Raw genomic sequence first — 16,515 nt, 5'->3', positions numbered from 1 at the left:
TTACGACTGTCATACTTCAGCCGGGACCGACAGTTTAACGTGCCCATCCGATAGAATTCATTTGATGCAATTTTTCATCGATTGCTATCAAGGTATGGATAGGATGGATTCATTTTCAGAAAAGATAGGGGATCAAACCAAGTGATAATTATCATCAAGTTATATAAAGTGATATCAAGTGATTTGACATCATCACTATGGAAATGTAGACATATACTAGGTTCATAATCTCAATAATTGAGGAAGCTATATTGAATTTTTGTGTTTCAAATCATTGCAGTATTTGGAATATCAAATCTTGAAACCATAATTTTCATGCCTCACACATACAAACGTAAAAAAACACAGTCCTATCGTCTATTATATGGATTTGCTATTATATATGAGGTTTAGTAGGCTGCCGGAACCCTTAACACTTAACCATTAACACTTTATTAATTGACAGCATTTTTTGTTATTCTATTCTCTCTGACACGTGTAAGACCTGAAATTTGCTAAATTTGTTAAACCTACAATACCGTAGATAAACCAGTATACTAGGAAGATATTGAAAAACTACACAATTTCATAAAATATTTAATTAGATTATGATTATAGAAAAATATTATCAAACATTATAAGAATAGAAAACAGTTGATTAACAATGAGTATCAAAGTAATAAAACTTATATGAATAATCTCCATCGAGATTATTCAACATTAACATAACTCAAGACTTTTGAAAACTAACGATTAAACTAAAAAATGATATAATTATTGAATAAAGTCTACAACTAAAATTACTACTTAACAATTGAATAATACGGCACACACATTATTTCTTAGAGTTTAAATAATGAGCAGTATAGAAATCTGAATGCTATTCAAAGTGATGTAAAATTAAACAAAGATGGTTCGTTCAAACCAACTTACCCTCTAATACCGTCCACCAATCATTCTAAAGCACTTCAAGTTCTTATCATTGTGAAAACATCATGTTTATAATTTGAAAGCACAAACTAGGAAACTACATGGTACTGTAATAGCATTGTATAGTAGGAAAATTGAATTTGATAATGTAAGTTTAAGAAAAATTTCGTTTGAAAGATTAATAGAAGTACAGTTAAAATATTATAAAAAGGGGTTATGGAAGGTAAAACTACAATTACTACATCCAATTTAAATATTTACCACTACAATGTTCAAAATGAATAAAATGAACATAATATATTGTTGTTGGGTTTAATATTTAAAGAAAAAATAAAAATATTTATAAGTCTTTTAATAATTCTATTTTTATTAATTTTATGAATATCAACATCATTTTTATGATGTAGAAAACCATTTCTCACTTGAAGCATATTTATTTTGTCTGTTCTTGAAGATATTACTCATTTTGTCTATGATTGAAGATATTACTTATTTTGTCTGTGCTTGAAGTAAGAGATATAATATCTTTCTATATCTTATCAGGCAACACTTGTTGATCTGGAGCGCACCAGAAAATAATCTTTCTTTATTGATTCATACAATAATTACATCATCAAAATGATAGGGAGAGAAAAAATAAGGTAGGTAACCTTGTGCTATTCCTCTCCCAAATTTGGATAAGGTTACACATAGTCCGACATGATAGGTTTTCTTGTAGTCACTTAACAAAATTTTCAGTCCTTGATTATTTTCACTAAGTAGGTTTTTAAATTCAGATGCTTCAAAACCAAACATAGAAGAAATATTTCACATTATTATTACTAAAATAGGAAATATTCACATATTGAAGAAATGTGAGTATTGAATATGTATGTATTGAAGAAAAAAAACAAAGGAAGGACAAAAAAACAAATTTAATTCTCTACATCTAATTGTGGAACCTCAATATTTTAAGCAAGAAATTTTTGAAACTTCAAGTGATTCTTTCTAATTTTTCTGTAATATCATCAATAAGTATTCACACAAACACTAAAGCTGGGTTTACACCAAAAGTTATTAAAAAAATTTTAATAACTCAATCCTTATAGATTCTATTAGATTGAACGGAACTTGACAAACACGTAAGTTCATCATGTGTATGATAAGTTATGTTCAATGTAATAGAATCTATAAGGATTAAGTTATTAACATTTTGTTAATGACTTTGGTGTAAACGTAGCTTTAGATGACTTAATTTTGAATTAAAGGAATTAGTGTTGAATGAAAAAGACTAAGAAATTGTCAAAAAACCACTGATTTATTGATAATTAGAAAGACCGGTTTCGGTTATTACACCATTGTCAATCTCTGATAAACTATATCTATATATAAACTATACTAGAGTTTATCAGAGATTGACAATGGTGTAATAACCGAAACCAGTCTTTCTAATTATCAATAAATCAGTTTTTTTTGACAATTTCTTAGTCTTTTTCATTCAATATGAATAATTACCACAATATAAACTTCTCAACTACACAAAAAGTAAAGGAATTAGTCTTCATCGTGTTAGTAAGTATTCAAAAATAAATGTTTTTATGTTTGTGACTGAATAGTTCACTTATGCCTGATTCTATTTCTCATTATTTGATGAATCTATCATACTGGCAAACTACTTTCAGTTTTTGAATATTGAATTTTAAATCCAGCTATTCAATCGAAGAAAAAAATTCAGGCTGTTACTGCTCACTGGGTTGAAAATCAGTTTTATAACAAGATGTATCTCAACAATTTAACTGACAATTGCTGATAATTTAAGTGAACATTCAACTGACAACTTAACTGACAATTAACTGACAATTTAACTCAACAATTCAACCAAGTAATTAATAATCACAAGAAACTACCCAACTCAATCACTATCAAGATTTCCAATAGAAAGTTGCAAACTTAAATTTCTCACTAAATTGATAATTACAAAAATTATTTTTTTTAGTATTACAATCATAGTCCATCCATAACAACTTAAGAAATCAAATAAGTTAAGACAGTATCAGAGCTTCCAATTGGTTTCATTGAATAATATTTTTTTTAACAGTAAAAATTGAATCGGATAGATTATTTCACATTAGATTCAAAATCTATTAATTTTATCCACTGGATTTTACCTTCTATCTGGTAGAAATATATTTTTTAGAAATACAAGAAACTTAACAAAGAAGATAAGTTCAGACCGATGGTACTCTGAAGAATTGACAGGTCTCAAAGAGAAGAATTTAAATCCTTTGAATTTCTCTCAACTTAGGTTTCTTAGGGCCGGTTTCCGAGCTCGGGATTCAGCTAAGTTATGAAGTTTAAACAGCTGGAGTAAGAAAATTGGCTTTCCAAAACAGGGCGTAGTCGCTGTTTTTATGACAGTAGTCGCAGTTTTTATTTTATCATTTCTATAAATAAATGGAGACGTTTTTCCTTGACGAAATTAAACATTCCTAAATAGGGAATAGCTGAAACTTCACACTATTTTTTCGTTATTTTATTTTGTGATTTTTTTAGTTTTTGAAAATTTAATTCAAACGTGACTATGACTACGCCCCGTTTCGGAAAGCCAATTTTCTGACTCCAGCTGTTTAGATTCTAGAACGTAGCCAAATCCCGAGCTCGAAATCAGGCCCTAAATATTCAAATACTGTCAAGTTAGGTCTAGTCAAAAATAATGTTATTGTATCTAATTTGTTAATGATTATTTGTTTCTGAATAATGTATTTGAGTCCTTTCATGTTGAAACTAACTTAGTTATTAAATCTCCAAATCCCTTCAAGTCATGGTAAATCTTGTACAAATTCATGTTATCTTTTGCTAGAAACATGAATCATGTTTTCATGATTAAGCTGCATTTACACTAAAGTTGTCAACAAAATGTTTATTTCTCCGTCCTAATAGATTCTATTAGATAGAACGGAGCTTGACAAACACATATATTCATCATGTGTATCCACATATGATTAATATGATAAGTATGATTTATGATAAGTTAAGTTCAATCTAATAGAATCTCTAAGGACGGAAAAATAAACATTTTTCTGACAGCTTTGGTGTGAACGCAGCTTAACAGAGAAATATTTTATACCTTCACCAACTTCTCCATTACCCCTGGATTTCTGTCAACACTCCTACTAGCTCATCAAGACTCCTTCAACTTATAAAGCGTATTGAACATTTAATTAAGACAATAGATGGATTAGTGAATATAAGTGTATAAATGGAAGTCACTTTTATATAAAAATAGTCGAGAAACATGAGAGCTGTCCCAGATAGATTGCTTTTGGTGGATCACAAATCGGCCCAAACCACTGCTTGTCTGTTACGTCCCACACTGGCGATGAAATTTGCATACGGGTGCCACGCTACAGCCGTCACAGCTGCCCTGTAATCAACATCATTAAGTAGGATTATTTGTTTCAACTAAAATCATTATAAAATTCACACTATGAATTAGAAATATTGCCGAATTTTTCCATATTAAGGTAAAGTAAAAGCAATATTTATTTATTGATTTATTTATTTATTGGCTACAGCCGGCTACAGCCGTCACAGCAGCCCTGAAATCAACATCATTAAGTAGGATTATTTGTTTCAACTAAAATCATTATAAAATTCACACTATGAATTAGAAATATTGCAGAATTTTTCCATATTAAGGTAAAGTAAAAGCAATATTTATTTATTGATTTATTTATTTATTGGCTACAGCCGTCACAGCAGCCCTGAAATCAACATCATTAAGTAGGATTATTTGTTTCAACTATAATCATTATAAAATTCACAATATGAATTAGAAATATTGCAGAATTTTTCCATACTAAGGTGAAGTAAAAGCGATATTTATTTATTCAATAAATAAATTTATTGGATAGAGCAAACAATACAATAGTCGGGGAAGAGAAAACAGGCTATTGCCCAAAACTTCTTCTATTTCCTAATTTTGTTTAAAATCGTTCAAATATTGTCAGTTCCACATAATTGACCGAGCGAAGTGAGGTCTAAGATTTAAGTCGACGGTTTGGCATTTCTCTTAATGTTTAAATGTTTATATGTTGCTCATTTACGGCGAAACGCGGTAATAGATTTTCATGAAATTTGACAGGTAAGTTCCTTTTTTAATTGCGCGTCGACGTATATACAAGGTTTTTGAAAATTTTGCATTTCAAGGATAGCCTAATATGAAAGGAAAAAGGAGCCTCCTTCATACGCCAATATTAGAGTTAAAATCAGACTATAGATTTATTCATCATAAATCAGCTGACAAGTGATTACACAGATGTGTGGAGAGGCCAGTCTATTGATGTATTTCCATAAGGTCTATAGTTTCAATCAGGTACTTGTGGATGAGAATACTGCGTGAGGTCTACTGTTCACAGAACTACTAGTTAATTTGAGCCAGACTTCAGTTTCAATGTTAGTGCATTGAAACTTGAGTTTGGCTCAGGTGAATTATGTGGAACTGACAATATTTGCAGTAAAGATGCAATAAAGCATCATCATAAAAGAGACCACCTGTTGAATGTGCATGGAATGATGAGAGGGTGTCTAGGAAAATATGGAGTGAGGGAAGTTTCAAATCTGCCAACTGCTGAATGTCAGAGTTTTGCTTGATTTGAAAGTCCAGACGAGTATACATAATTAAGAGGTCAGCCACACCAAAAAACAAAAAATCGTAAAACTATCACTATTACTAAAACTAATAACTATTCTATGATGACCTCAATTATTTTATTATTTGTATTTTGGGGTTTTCAGTTTATAAAATAATCAATGTTTTAATACGGGGATAACAGTAATGAAGCAAATGCCGTGCTACCAATTTTTCCTAAATAGGTTGAATAGCATTTTTCACCTATTAACCTAAAGAAAGTTATCGGCTCCAAAATGGTAAATTCTTGATAAATATTATGAATGGATCTATTGCTTATGAATAAGAAATCCAGTTTTCAAAGCAAACCAACTTATGATTTTCATACAACACAAATCCACCAGCGAAAGTTTATTCTTTTGCTGGTGATGCCATATATAACACGTAAATTATATATACATACGTGAAGAGATATTTATGATTTTGTATTATTATTTTCTTATTTTTAAGGTAACACTTGTATTTTGTTTAAATTAATTGTTCATCATATTTGATTTGCTTTTGTTTGTGATTGTTTTTTTAAATGGCGAAATAAATTATTTGATTTGATTTGAAATAGTTCACAATTTAAAGTATATCATGCTGCTGAAAATTTCAAGCCTTAAAAATAATATACTTTTGATTGTCATTTTGGTAATGTACTTATTGTATTGTATTGACAACAATATAAGTTAATACTACTTGCTCTTGAGCAAGTTTGTTTGAATGAACAGGTACAGTTCTGAGCTAAAGCCTGTTGTGCCATTCAAAAAGTTACAATAATTTTAAAAGGTGAAATGAAAAGATATAGTCAATTCCACATAATTTATTATTTAAACTAGTTTCGATGCACTTGGCATCATCATCAGTGGTAGACTGATGCCAAGTGCATCGAAACTAGTTTAAATAATAAATTATGTGGAATTGAAAATATCTTTTCATTTCATCTTAATATGGAGAAAAGCCACAACATCTCTGTGCCAAGTATTAATTTTATAATTTTAAAATATTGAAATAAATAGGCCTACCCGATACAGCTCATTAGACAATATTATGGTTTGGCATTTCAATTTTAAAGTTAATAATGAAGCTTTACTCTTGTAATGTACTAATCACTATATTGATAGTCTTATCTACTGAAAACCCCAAGCTACAAAATAATCTAATAATTTGGCTCCTTACAGAATAGGTTTATTCTCTGTAAATTTTTATACATTTAGCACAAGTTTATTAAAAGATCCTCAGATTATTAATACAGTAGTTGAAGAATGGGAAAAGTGCAAATTAATAAGGTAATATCATTATTGAAATATTCAAAATGATGATTATAAGGTGAAACAAAAGCGACATTGTCAGTTCCACATAATCCATTTGAACCAAACTTAAGTTTCAATGCACTAAGACATCATCATCAGTGGTCTTTTCGTTTAGACTGAGGAAATTGGATGGAGGAAAGGAGATTCTAGTTGATACTCCTCATGTATATTGTCACACTGAGTCTAACCAGAAAAAATGCCATTAATAAATAAGGTGACGGTAGTACACCTACTATTTGTCACATACAACATTGTTTGTGTTGAAGAAAAATCAAATGGGAAAATAAATTAAATTGGAGAAATTATCCTTTTTAACTGTGGAGTACCTCATTTTTGAAAATTCACAAATTAGTGTATGTGATGGACTCATCTTAATAATTGTAATCATACAGAATCAGCCTCACTCTTCTGTTAATCAAACACTCATTCTCAGATACTCATAATATATAATCAAAAATAATACTCATAGGTAGCTCTAAGAAAGTATAAGGCCTATTTGCAGCTAGAGAATAATAAAATATGAACCATTGAAGATGTTAATGTTAATGTTTTGAAGGGACGGATTCAAAGATCCAAAGGTTCGAAGAGCCTCACACGTCAACCGAAGCTTAATGTGTGTCCCAAGTATGTTAGTTAGGCAAACCAATACCTGTGTCCTTTACAAGGTCCAGGAGTTTCTCCCCTATACTAACATCCAAATTTGAAACCATTGAAGATACACATAAATGCAGATGGCCTACAAGTCCGAATAAATTAAGACCCGCCGCAAAGTAGACTCACGCTAATCCACGAAAAGCAACCCACGCCATGGGATGTTTTGTAAACCAATGCTAAGCTTCTCCAGACATCTGTGTAATACATGCAATGAATAATCCACTTGTCAGCTGATTGATTATGAATATTTCTATAGCAATGGTTTACAAAAATTATTGGTATACCAAAAACTATATATGGTTTACCAAAAACCCACGGCGTGCGTTGCTTTTCGTGGTTCGCGTGGGTCTACTTTGCGGCGGACCTTAGGGTAGTACACACTATGATTAAGTTGCTTATATGATATAAATTTTTTAACACTATAATCCTTTAAGAAATTAGTTAGGTGAAAACTATTTTTTTTCACTTTCTTGAGTGGAAGGTGAAGTTTCTTGAGTAGAAGGTAAAGAGTAGTAGAAAAAGTCAAGGCTGTCAAGTGTCAAAAAGTTATTTTGAAAGTGAAATGGAAATGTATTTTTGAAATCTTACTTATGCTCATCCTTGAGGACAACTTCGACCTTATTGGTGGTTGTCTCCAAGACGAACACAGATCCATCACTGGAGCCAACCGCCACCTGTTTGGCATCCGAGCTGAACACTGCTCTCGCCCAATCACAGCTGATTTTCAGTCCATCTTCACTGCAAAACCATTTCAACCATTATTAAACAGCCTAGCATAGATTTATCACCATAATCATAATAGACAATCAATAGTTTATGTGTCTATACTGAGATTTTCGTTATAAAAATCAATGGAAAAGATAGGAAGTCATTGTTGACACTTTTCCTTTTCCACTGCCTCTTATAGTTGATAGCTTTGTTTCGAATCCGATTTGAAATTATAATAAATTGTTGATTCATGTCGATGATAGCTATAAGATCTTTCAAGTAGCATCTGATGAATTTCAAGTTAATTCTTGTTAATAATATGAACAATTCTATCTCAAAATATTTTATTCGTTGGGAAAATATATTTTCAATGATTTAATTATAATTTTTTTATAATTAAGATTGAATAGTTTGGTAGTATGTCATATTTTTATAAAATATGTTCATAAAAATAATTCTTGTTAATAATTAACAGTTCTATCTCAAAGTATTTTATTCGTTATGATTCAATTATGAATTTGGATATTCAATTCAGATGAAATAGTTTGATAGTTCATCATATTGTACTCAGTCTACAAACAATTTGTCAACGTTGGAAAAGGATAGAGCTATCTGCTTTGTCTAATGACAGACAAGGATAGCAAACCAATGTGGATCAGATGCTCACTTTCTGTCCTGAATCTCACTATAGAGCTTCCAATAGCCTTCTGATAAAAAACAGAAATTTATTTTTTATTAAACTATGTTCTCATTGATAAACACCATAACAACAGCCAATCATTTCATTTATGGCATTCCATTTTTAGAAGCACAAAATCAAAACAATGATAATGCAGTAACAAGCTTTATAGTGGAGATTTCTGAAAGGCTTCACAAAAATCCATGCATAGAAAAATTAGAAATAATTTTAAAATAACAATTCGAGTTTTGCATTTCTATTTAGTGTTCCACAATCTTTGTTGTGAATAGCCTAAGAGCAATAATGACTGCTATTAGTTTAACGTTGAAGGATACAATGATAGCAAAATATATTAAATACTTCTGCTGAAAAATTTCCCAAATCCATCAAAGTTTTAATCTTATGAAACCGTCTATGTTGAGATTAGTCAAATCATATTAAACTCTGAGAAAGTATTTGAGTAAATTAATATTTCATACATTAATTGAATACTTGAGAGAATTATTAAATTGAAGAAAACATGTATAATGGAAACAAAATCTACAAAAATCTATCAAACTCCTAAGATGAATACTGGAATTACAATAATAATGGTTACTAAACAAGAAACGATCTGCCATAATGGTAAGAAATGAGTAGCTCTTTGAGCTACAACAATCATTACAAATTTTAGGCATATTATTTCGCTAGTTTATTTCTTAGTGTAAATGTTAAAGGGTCTAAAACCTTTCAAGATAAAAACTGAGATACTGAAAGTAATATGGGTTCCCCAAGTAATATATTAGTATAATATATGTCTTTTGTGAGAATTTGAAGCTTACCTCAGTGTATGTAATAAAGTATTTGATTTTCTCAGATCAATAATTCGCAGTGTATCATCACGAACACACGCCAGGAGAAATCTTCCATCTGTAACACAGAAATTGAATTAATTAATTCAATTTGAATGATGCAAAATATTATTGAAGAATCAATAATTTAACTACATTTGGACTAGAAATGCTAGACATTATAATCATAGAGAAATAATACCGTTGCATTATTTATTTATTTATTCATTTGTGAATACAATTACAAATCATATAAATATGATTGGGAATGAATAACAGGCACTGCCCAAAACTATTCTATCCCCAAATTTTGATAACATGTTCAAGAAATAGGTTATGTTCTCACTGCTAAAAGTTCAAGTCCAATTTTTGTCCAGAAAAATTATTCGTCTCTGATAAATATATCTTGACACTTAGCACTGTGAGAGTGGAAAAAATCATTCCACTAAAATGAGAGCATGACAGCTTAGTTCGCCAAATTCATTTGCTAAGGAGTCAACAAGCTATTTCATGAAATTTTGAGAATAATTCTTTATGCTGTTGGGTATTATAATACTTCACGTTCACGTGAGTTGAGTAAGTTTCCAATTTGAAAAAAAATCCCAAAATTACTTAATTTTTTGTATAAACTCAAGTTGTGATTACATTACAATTAATAAATTGAATCAAAATAGGTTTAATAGCTCAAATTGTTAATAAATAGAATAAGTCAATATAAGTTATAATTTTAAAATAGAATAACTTACAAAAATTTGTATTTTCAGAAAAAAATCGTATTTAATTAACAAGACCTTGAATAGTTCATCTGTTACCAATTTTAAAATGATCTGTTTCAAAAATGTCAATCTTTGGTGCTGATATTATCCCAAACAGTAATGATAAAAACTTCTCCTGAGAAATGTTTTTCATTTAGATAACTTGATAATATCCAAATCAAAAAACTTTGAGAAATGTCTCCAGTAAAATGTTCTCAAAACCCTATTGCATAGCCTTATGACTGTGTGAGATACGTTCCAGAAAATTTATGGCAAATTGCATAATGAATAACTTTTTTCAATAAAAAAGTTAATGAAACATACTGTTAGTTGAATATATCTTTGTAAATGAAATATTAAGCTGAAACTATTACTCTCACCAACTCTATATATGTGAGAAGCGTATTAGAATGACAAAACCGTTTTCTACCTTTAGATATGTCCAGAGATGTGATTTTGCCATTGAGTTGAACGACATTCTCCAAGCTTTCAGTTCTTGTATCCCAGAATCGAATCTTCTTATCAAAATGGCCGCTGATTATGGTGGATCCCGAACCATCACTGGTCACCAAGTCGTTGCAACTGGATCCAGCGAATTTTGTGTGTTGACCTGCAATAAACAAACAATTTCAAATGTCAAATCAATTATTGCAATAGAACTGATTTAACAATCACTTAGTTACTATAATTATAAAGAATAGAAAAAATAAGAATTGGTGTCCCATGAATTGAAAAATGTGTATATAGAATACAAATTGCTTGATTTCTTATTATAAGAGCTCGATTGGATTCAATAGATGTTCGAATTTCAATTGAAAAATGTTCGAATTCATAAAAAAATATAGAATCAGTGGTCTATCCATATAATGATCTGTTCTGAATTCCATTATTACTTCAATTGAAATAGAGATGAAATTCTCATTCCACTTATGATTCGCCCACTATTGAATTATATCTATAGAAAAACCACTTATGGTTGCTTGGAAGAGAGTAATACATGTCGACATAAACTTGTTAACATATAGCTCTTGAACTTGGATGAGAAATACATACTAAACAGAAAAGATCCTGCCAATTATGATTTTATTATAAAGCTTACTGCCATATTTTATGGAAAAAACTATTGAATTTTCTGAAATATTTTATATATTTTACAGTTGTGTTGTGAGTGATGTTGTGGTACTTTTCCATAATGAAAGCACAAATTGAAATTCTCAACCACTTTTATAATTTTATAATACTACAATATTAACAGAACCAGGTTCTGTTAATACAGTACAGAATCACAGTACAGAAACCTTATATATGTTTTTCAACATGATATTTGAGGGAAAGAAGTTAAAATCAATGAATTTACCCTCGATTTCATAGGAAAAAATCTGGTGTGGTACACTCACACAACTTTCCTTGCTCATTGAACTGTAAGGCTCATTCTCAAACGAGAATAATTTAGGAAAATAACTTAATGACGATTGGCGGCAACATATTAATTTGAAATACGATCAGACTACTGTAATATCTATATATATAAAAGCGAAATGGCACTCACTCACTGACTGACTGCCTGACTGACTGACTGACTCACTCACTCACTCACTCACTCACTCACTCACTCGCAGAACTAAAAATCTACCGGACCAAAAACGTTTAAATTTGGTAGGTATGTTCAGTTGGCCCTTTAGAGGCGCACTAAGAAATCTTTTGGCAATATTTTAAATCTAAGGGTTGTTTTTAAGGGTTTAAAGTTCGTCTTTTAGCATGTATATTATTCTTCTCCCAATCTCTTAATTATAATTGGAATTTCCATATCATATGTTACTATAGAACTATAATCTAGATAAAGTACCTCTTCGAAACAGTTGTTAACTGGCAACTAAATTAATAATTTTGTCAGGTTGCATTAAGTTGAGTTGACTTTGAAAAATTGATTGAGGATTTGAGGTTGAGGAAAAATTGATTGGGCACTGCTACTTCAATCCTGGGAATATTATATTACTTCGCTCGCCATATCCGTTTAGCAAGACGTTTAGTCTGGACCCCCGACTGGATTCTCCTAACATATGATAAAAATGCTCAAATGAAAAAATGCAGGCGAGCGAAGCGAGCCTGCGGTTCTCATTCCTGAACGATCCAGACGGTGGTTCAGGGGGCGGAGCCCCCTGGCTAGACGGATATGGCGAGAGAAGCGAGCCTGACGGCTAGTGTGTATATAGAGTTGTTCTCAGAGTACTTTTTCCTTTGTATAAATATTGTGAAATTGATGATTTTTTTTAAAAAGTTGTCAAAACAGATGTTCTACAGATGAAATATCTCGACTTTGTGTTCTATTTATAAACTGCTCTACCTACCTCGTACCTCAAGCACGAGAAGGAGGTTACATTTCATGTCCATTTCTCAAAGATGGGGTGGACCCCCCATTAGTTTCCCAGGAAGGAGATTCATGTCAGTAGATAGAGCTGATAAATAACTATACAGGGTATGAATTTGGAAAAAATCGGTTGTCATTTTTGAGAAAATTGTGAAAAACATGGTTTTTTAGTAATTATCCGCTATTTTTCTCAAGAATTTTACGGAGCACCTGTGATTTTCCCAGAAATGAGACTCATGTCAGTTGATAGGGCTTATAAATAGCTATCCATGGTATACATTTGAAGAAAATCGTTAAAGCCGTTTTCGAGAAAACCGTGAAAAACATGGTTTTTCAGTAATTATCCGACATTTTTCTCAAGAATAATATCGATATTCGTTAATAATATTACGGAGCTCCTGCAATTTCCCAGAAATGAGACTCATGTCAGAAATTAGGGCTTATAAATAGCTATCCATGGTATGAATTTGAAGGAAATTTGAGAGCCGTTTTCGAGAAAACCGTGAAAAACATGTTTTTTAGCATTTTTTCCGCCATCTTGAATTGTATTTTATTGAATCTCTTATTGTCGGATCCTCATGGTATAAGGACCTTAAGTTTGAAATTTCAACTCAATCGGTTAATTAGGAATGGAGTTATTGTGTTCACAGACATACACACATACACACATACAGACCAACACCCAAAAATCATGTTTTTGGACTCAGGGGGCCTTGAAACGTATAGAAAACTTGAAATTAGGGTACTTTTTTTGGAAAGCAATACTTTCCTTGCCTTTGGTGAAACAGAAAACAATTTTCGATGTGGAGGCAGGAATAATTCCAATCAAGAACAATATGCTAATAATTATTTGAAAGCTAGGTACAAAAATGTCATTCTATCCTTTTATTGTAGATTTATTTTGGATTAATTTATATGCTTGATATCCAGTTATAAAATTATATCTTATCTATCCGACCTATAAATGTTTGTATCATGTAAGCTGTAATAACTTTTGTGATTTGATAAGTGACTCTAACGCGAGGTGTAATACTATTTTGGATCTATTTTGGATTGATCTATATGCTCGATATCCAGTTCTAAAGTGATAAAAAAATTATATATCCGACCTATAAATATTTGTATAATGTGAGTTTTAATAACTTTTCATAATACTTTATAAGTGACTCATACACAGAGTGTAATACTATTTTGGATTGATCTATATGCTTGATATCCAGTTCTAAAATAATATCTTATCCATCCGACCTATAAATGTTTGTATGATGTAAGCTGTAATCAAGAATAGTGTATAGATGCTATATACCATCCTTGAGCTGTAATAACGTTTTATGATATGATAAGTGACTCACTTATATGAGGTTTAATACTCACAAGCCCTTCCTCTTAGGTCCCAAATTTTCAAAGTTCTATCATAACTGCCAGTGACCACTTTGGTTGCCTCTCCAATGAATTTGGCTGCCATCACCTTGTCGCTGTGCCCAGTCAGAGTGTGCTGTCAACATACAACATTCAAATTAGAATTGAAATGTATTTGCAAAATAAAATAAGTTACAAACATCATGAATAAAACATAAATTGTATAAATCCTATTATATTAAGCGAGCAATTTCTGTATTTTTATATCTGGTTTTTTTATATTCAACGGATCTCGAAAACGTCTCTAATGATTTTCACGAAATTTGGAACATTTCGAACAAATGTTTATGATAGGTAGTGGTTTATGATAGGTACTGTAGGGTTATGATATAAACATTCGATTGCACTAGGTCTCATCCTTGGAAAAGCACGCTGAACGACATTAAAAGGATAAATTCATCCTTGGCTGAAACAGCTGAGACTTTCGTCGTCTGCGGATAGTAAAAAAGTGAGTGATTGAGTGAGTACCTATGTGAAAAATCAAAATCGCATCCCCGAAATTCATAAGATGACGTATAGCCAGCTGTGAAATATAAACACGATCATTCTAGAGAATTGTGTTCTGTTTATCAATAAATAAAAATAACGAGCGAAGCTCGGTGCCCCGATATTTAATACTAAACTGTACTGTAAATAAAATTTCCTTCTGCGGGGCCAATATTAAAACATACAATCAATTTATTGGAAGAATCCAGACAAACACTAAGAGTAGAACACTCCATCGTTTCCTGCCTACAATCTTAAGTGAAGTCCACGTTAAGAAGAAAATATTTGATTAAGAAATTGGTGTTGATATCCTTGTCTATCATTCACAAAGCAGATATCGCTATTCTTTTCTTACTCCGCAATTTTGCCAGATCGTTTTTTGAAAATGTGGAAATGTAATTAATCAACGAAATATTTGTTCTCGATTATTAACATTTTTACCAAATTTATTTGGGATAAATTATTAAATCTTTTTTTGTGTAGTTGAGAAGTTGATATCGTAGTAATTATTCATATTAAATGAAAAAGACTAAGAAATTGTCAAAAAACCACAGATTTATTGATACTTATAACACCATTTTCAATCTCTGATAAACTAAAACTGAATTCAAGAGCAGCAGAATTTATACTATTGCATACCCTGGGCTATTGGGCTATTGCATGCCCTTGACCAATAGCAGTACTCGCCTACTAGTATAAATTCTGCTGCTCTTGTATTTAGTTTTAGTTTATCAGAGATTGACAATGGTGAACCGGTCTTTCTAAGTATCAATAAGTCTGTGGTTTTTTGACAATTTCTTAGTCTTTTTCATTCAATTATTAAATCATTGGAAAATATAGATCTTGGTAAAAAAATATAATTGATTATTTTCAACAAGAATGAACAGTTAATATTACATCAAATATACGGCTATCAGCTATCTTCTACAGAAGGCAGTGTCAAGGCAGAGGTTCGACAAATTTGTTCTCTAATGTTTCTCCACTACCATTATTACGTAACCTCACTATAGTTTCACGAGCAGGTTCACCTTTGCCTGTTTAGTGTTCAAGATGATACAGACAATATCAAAGTAGAATACGAGACTCTCAATATATCGACACCATCTTTCAATCACATTATTGTCAGCAGTTGCAGCAGGAAGCAAGTGATGGAGAGCCAATTATCTCCTACCTTAGCTGGTGGTCTCATTCTAGATGAGTTTCCACAAATAACTATAAACTTGGCATGTCTTCACATAAATTTACAGTATACATGCTATTTTCAATTATTATTAACAACGGTGTGTTTGATGAGCTTGTGATAATAATTTCAGAAAAAGGCAAAATAAGAGGAATGAAGTGATACGATTATCTTCTATCCATAAACCACAGATTACAGTACATTCTTACTTCACAAAATAAATTAATATGAAAAACAAACAATTCAATCTGAAATCTGGAAACAATAAATGAAAATATAGATTGGTTTGTATAAATATTGGACTGAAAATTTTGTGGAAATCCAGAAGACATAACCTCATTTTGGACTTCAAATGTTACCTAAATTTGGGAGAGAATAGTAAAAGGTATTCTTAGTTTTTCTCTCTCGATCTGTTCTTCATTGTAGAAAAAAAGAATAAAGATTCGAAGAATTTCACAAAGTATGAAGAGTATAACTATTGATCGAAATGAAAATGGAATGCTATTCAAATTACAATAGTATGAAATGTTTTTGTAAATAATTGAATCGGCATTACTTACAAG

The 16,515-nt window shown here is 31.0% G+C and overlaps 1 protein-coding gene across 3 annotated transcripts in view; it reads right to left on the bottom strand.

Moving 5' to 3' along the window:
- Positions 1-3,429: 3,429 nt before the first annotated feature.
- The window catches only part of LOC111056244 (autophagy-related protein 16-1), a 581,037-nt gene continuing 567,951 nt past the window's right edge, over positions 3,430-16,515 (bottom strand). For 2 of the 3 annotated variants that reach the window (XM_039429652.1, XM_039429658.1), the window contains exons 8-12: positions 14,242-14,362; positions 10,930-11,109; positions 9,736-9,823; positions 8,116-8,265; positions 3,430-4,312 (exon numbers count right to left, since the gene is read on the bottom strand). In XM_039429652.1, coding sequence (XP_039285586.1) covers positions 4,219-4,312; positions 8,116-8,265; positions 9,736-9,823; positions 10,930-11,109; positions 14,242-14,362 — 633 coding nt within the window. In that variant the 3' untranslated portion in view covers positions 3,430-4,218. The remainder of the gene's footprint in view (positions 4,313-8,115; positions 8,266-9,735; positions 9,824-10,929; positions 11,110-14,241; positions 14,363-16,515) is intronic. The other variant, XM_039429655.1, reaches the window with a different exon arrangement.

The sequence above is a fragment of the Nilaparvata lugens genome, chromosome 1 (assembly GCF_014356525.2).
Source record: "Nilaparvata lugens isolate BPH chromosome 1, ASM1435652v1, whole genome shotgun sequence".
Taxonomy (NCBI): domain Eukaryota; kingdom Metazoa; phylum Arthropoda; class Insecta; order Hemiptera; family Delphacidae; genus Nilaparvata; species Nilaparvata lugens.
This window is presented reverse-complemented; position numbering and strand designations above follow the sequence as displayed.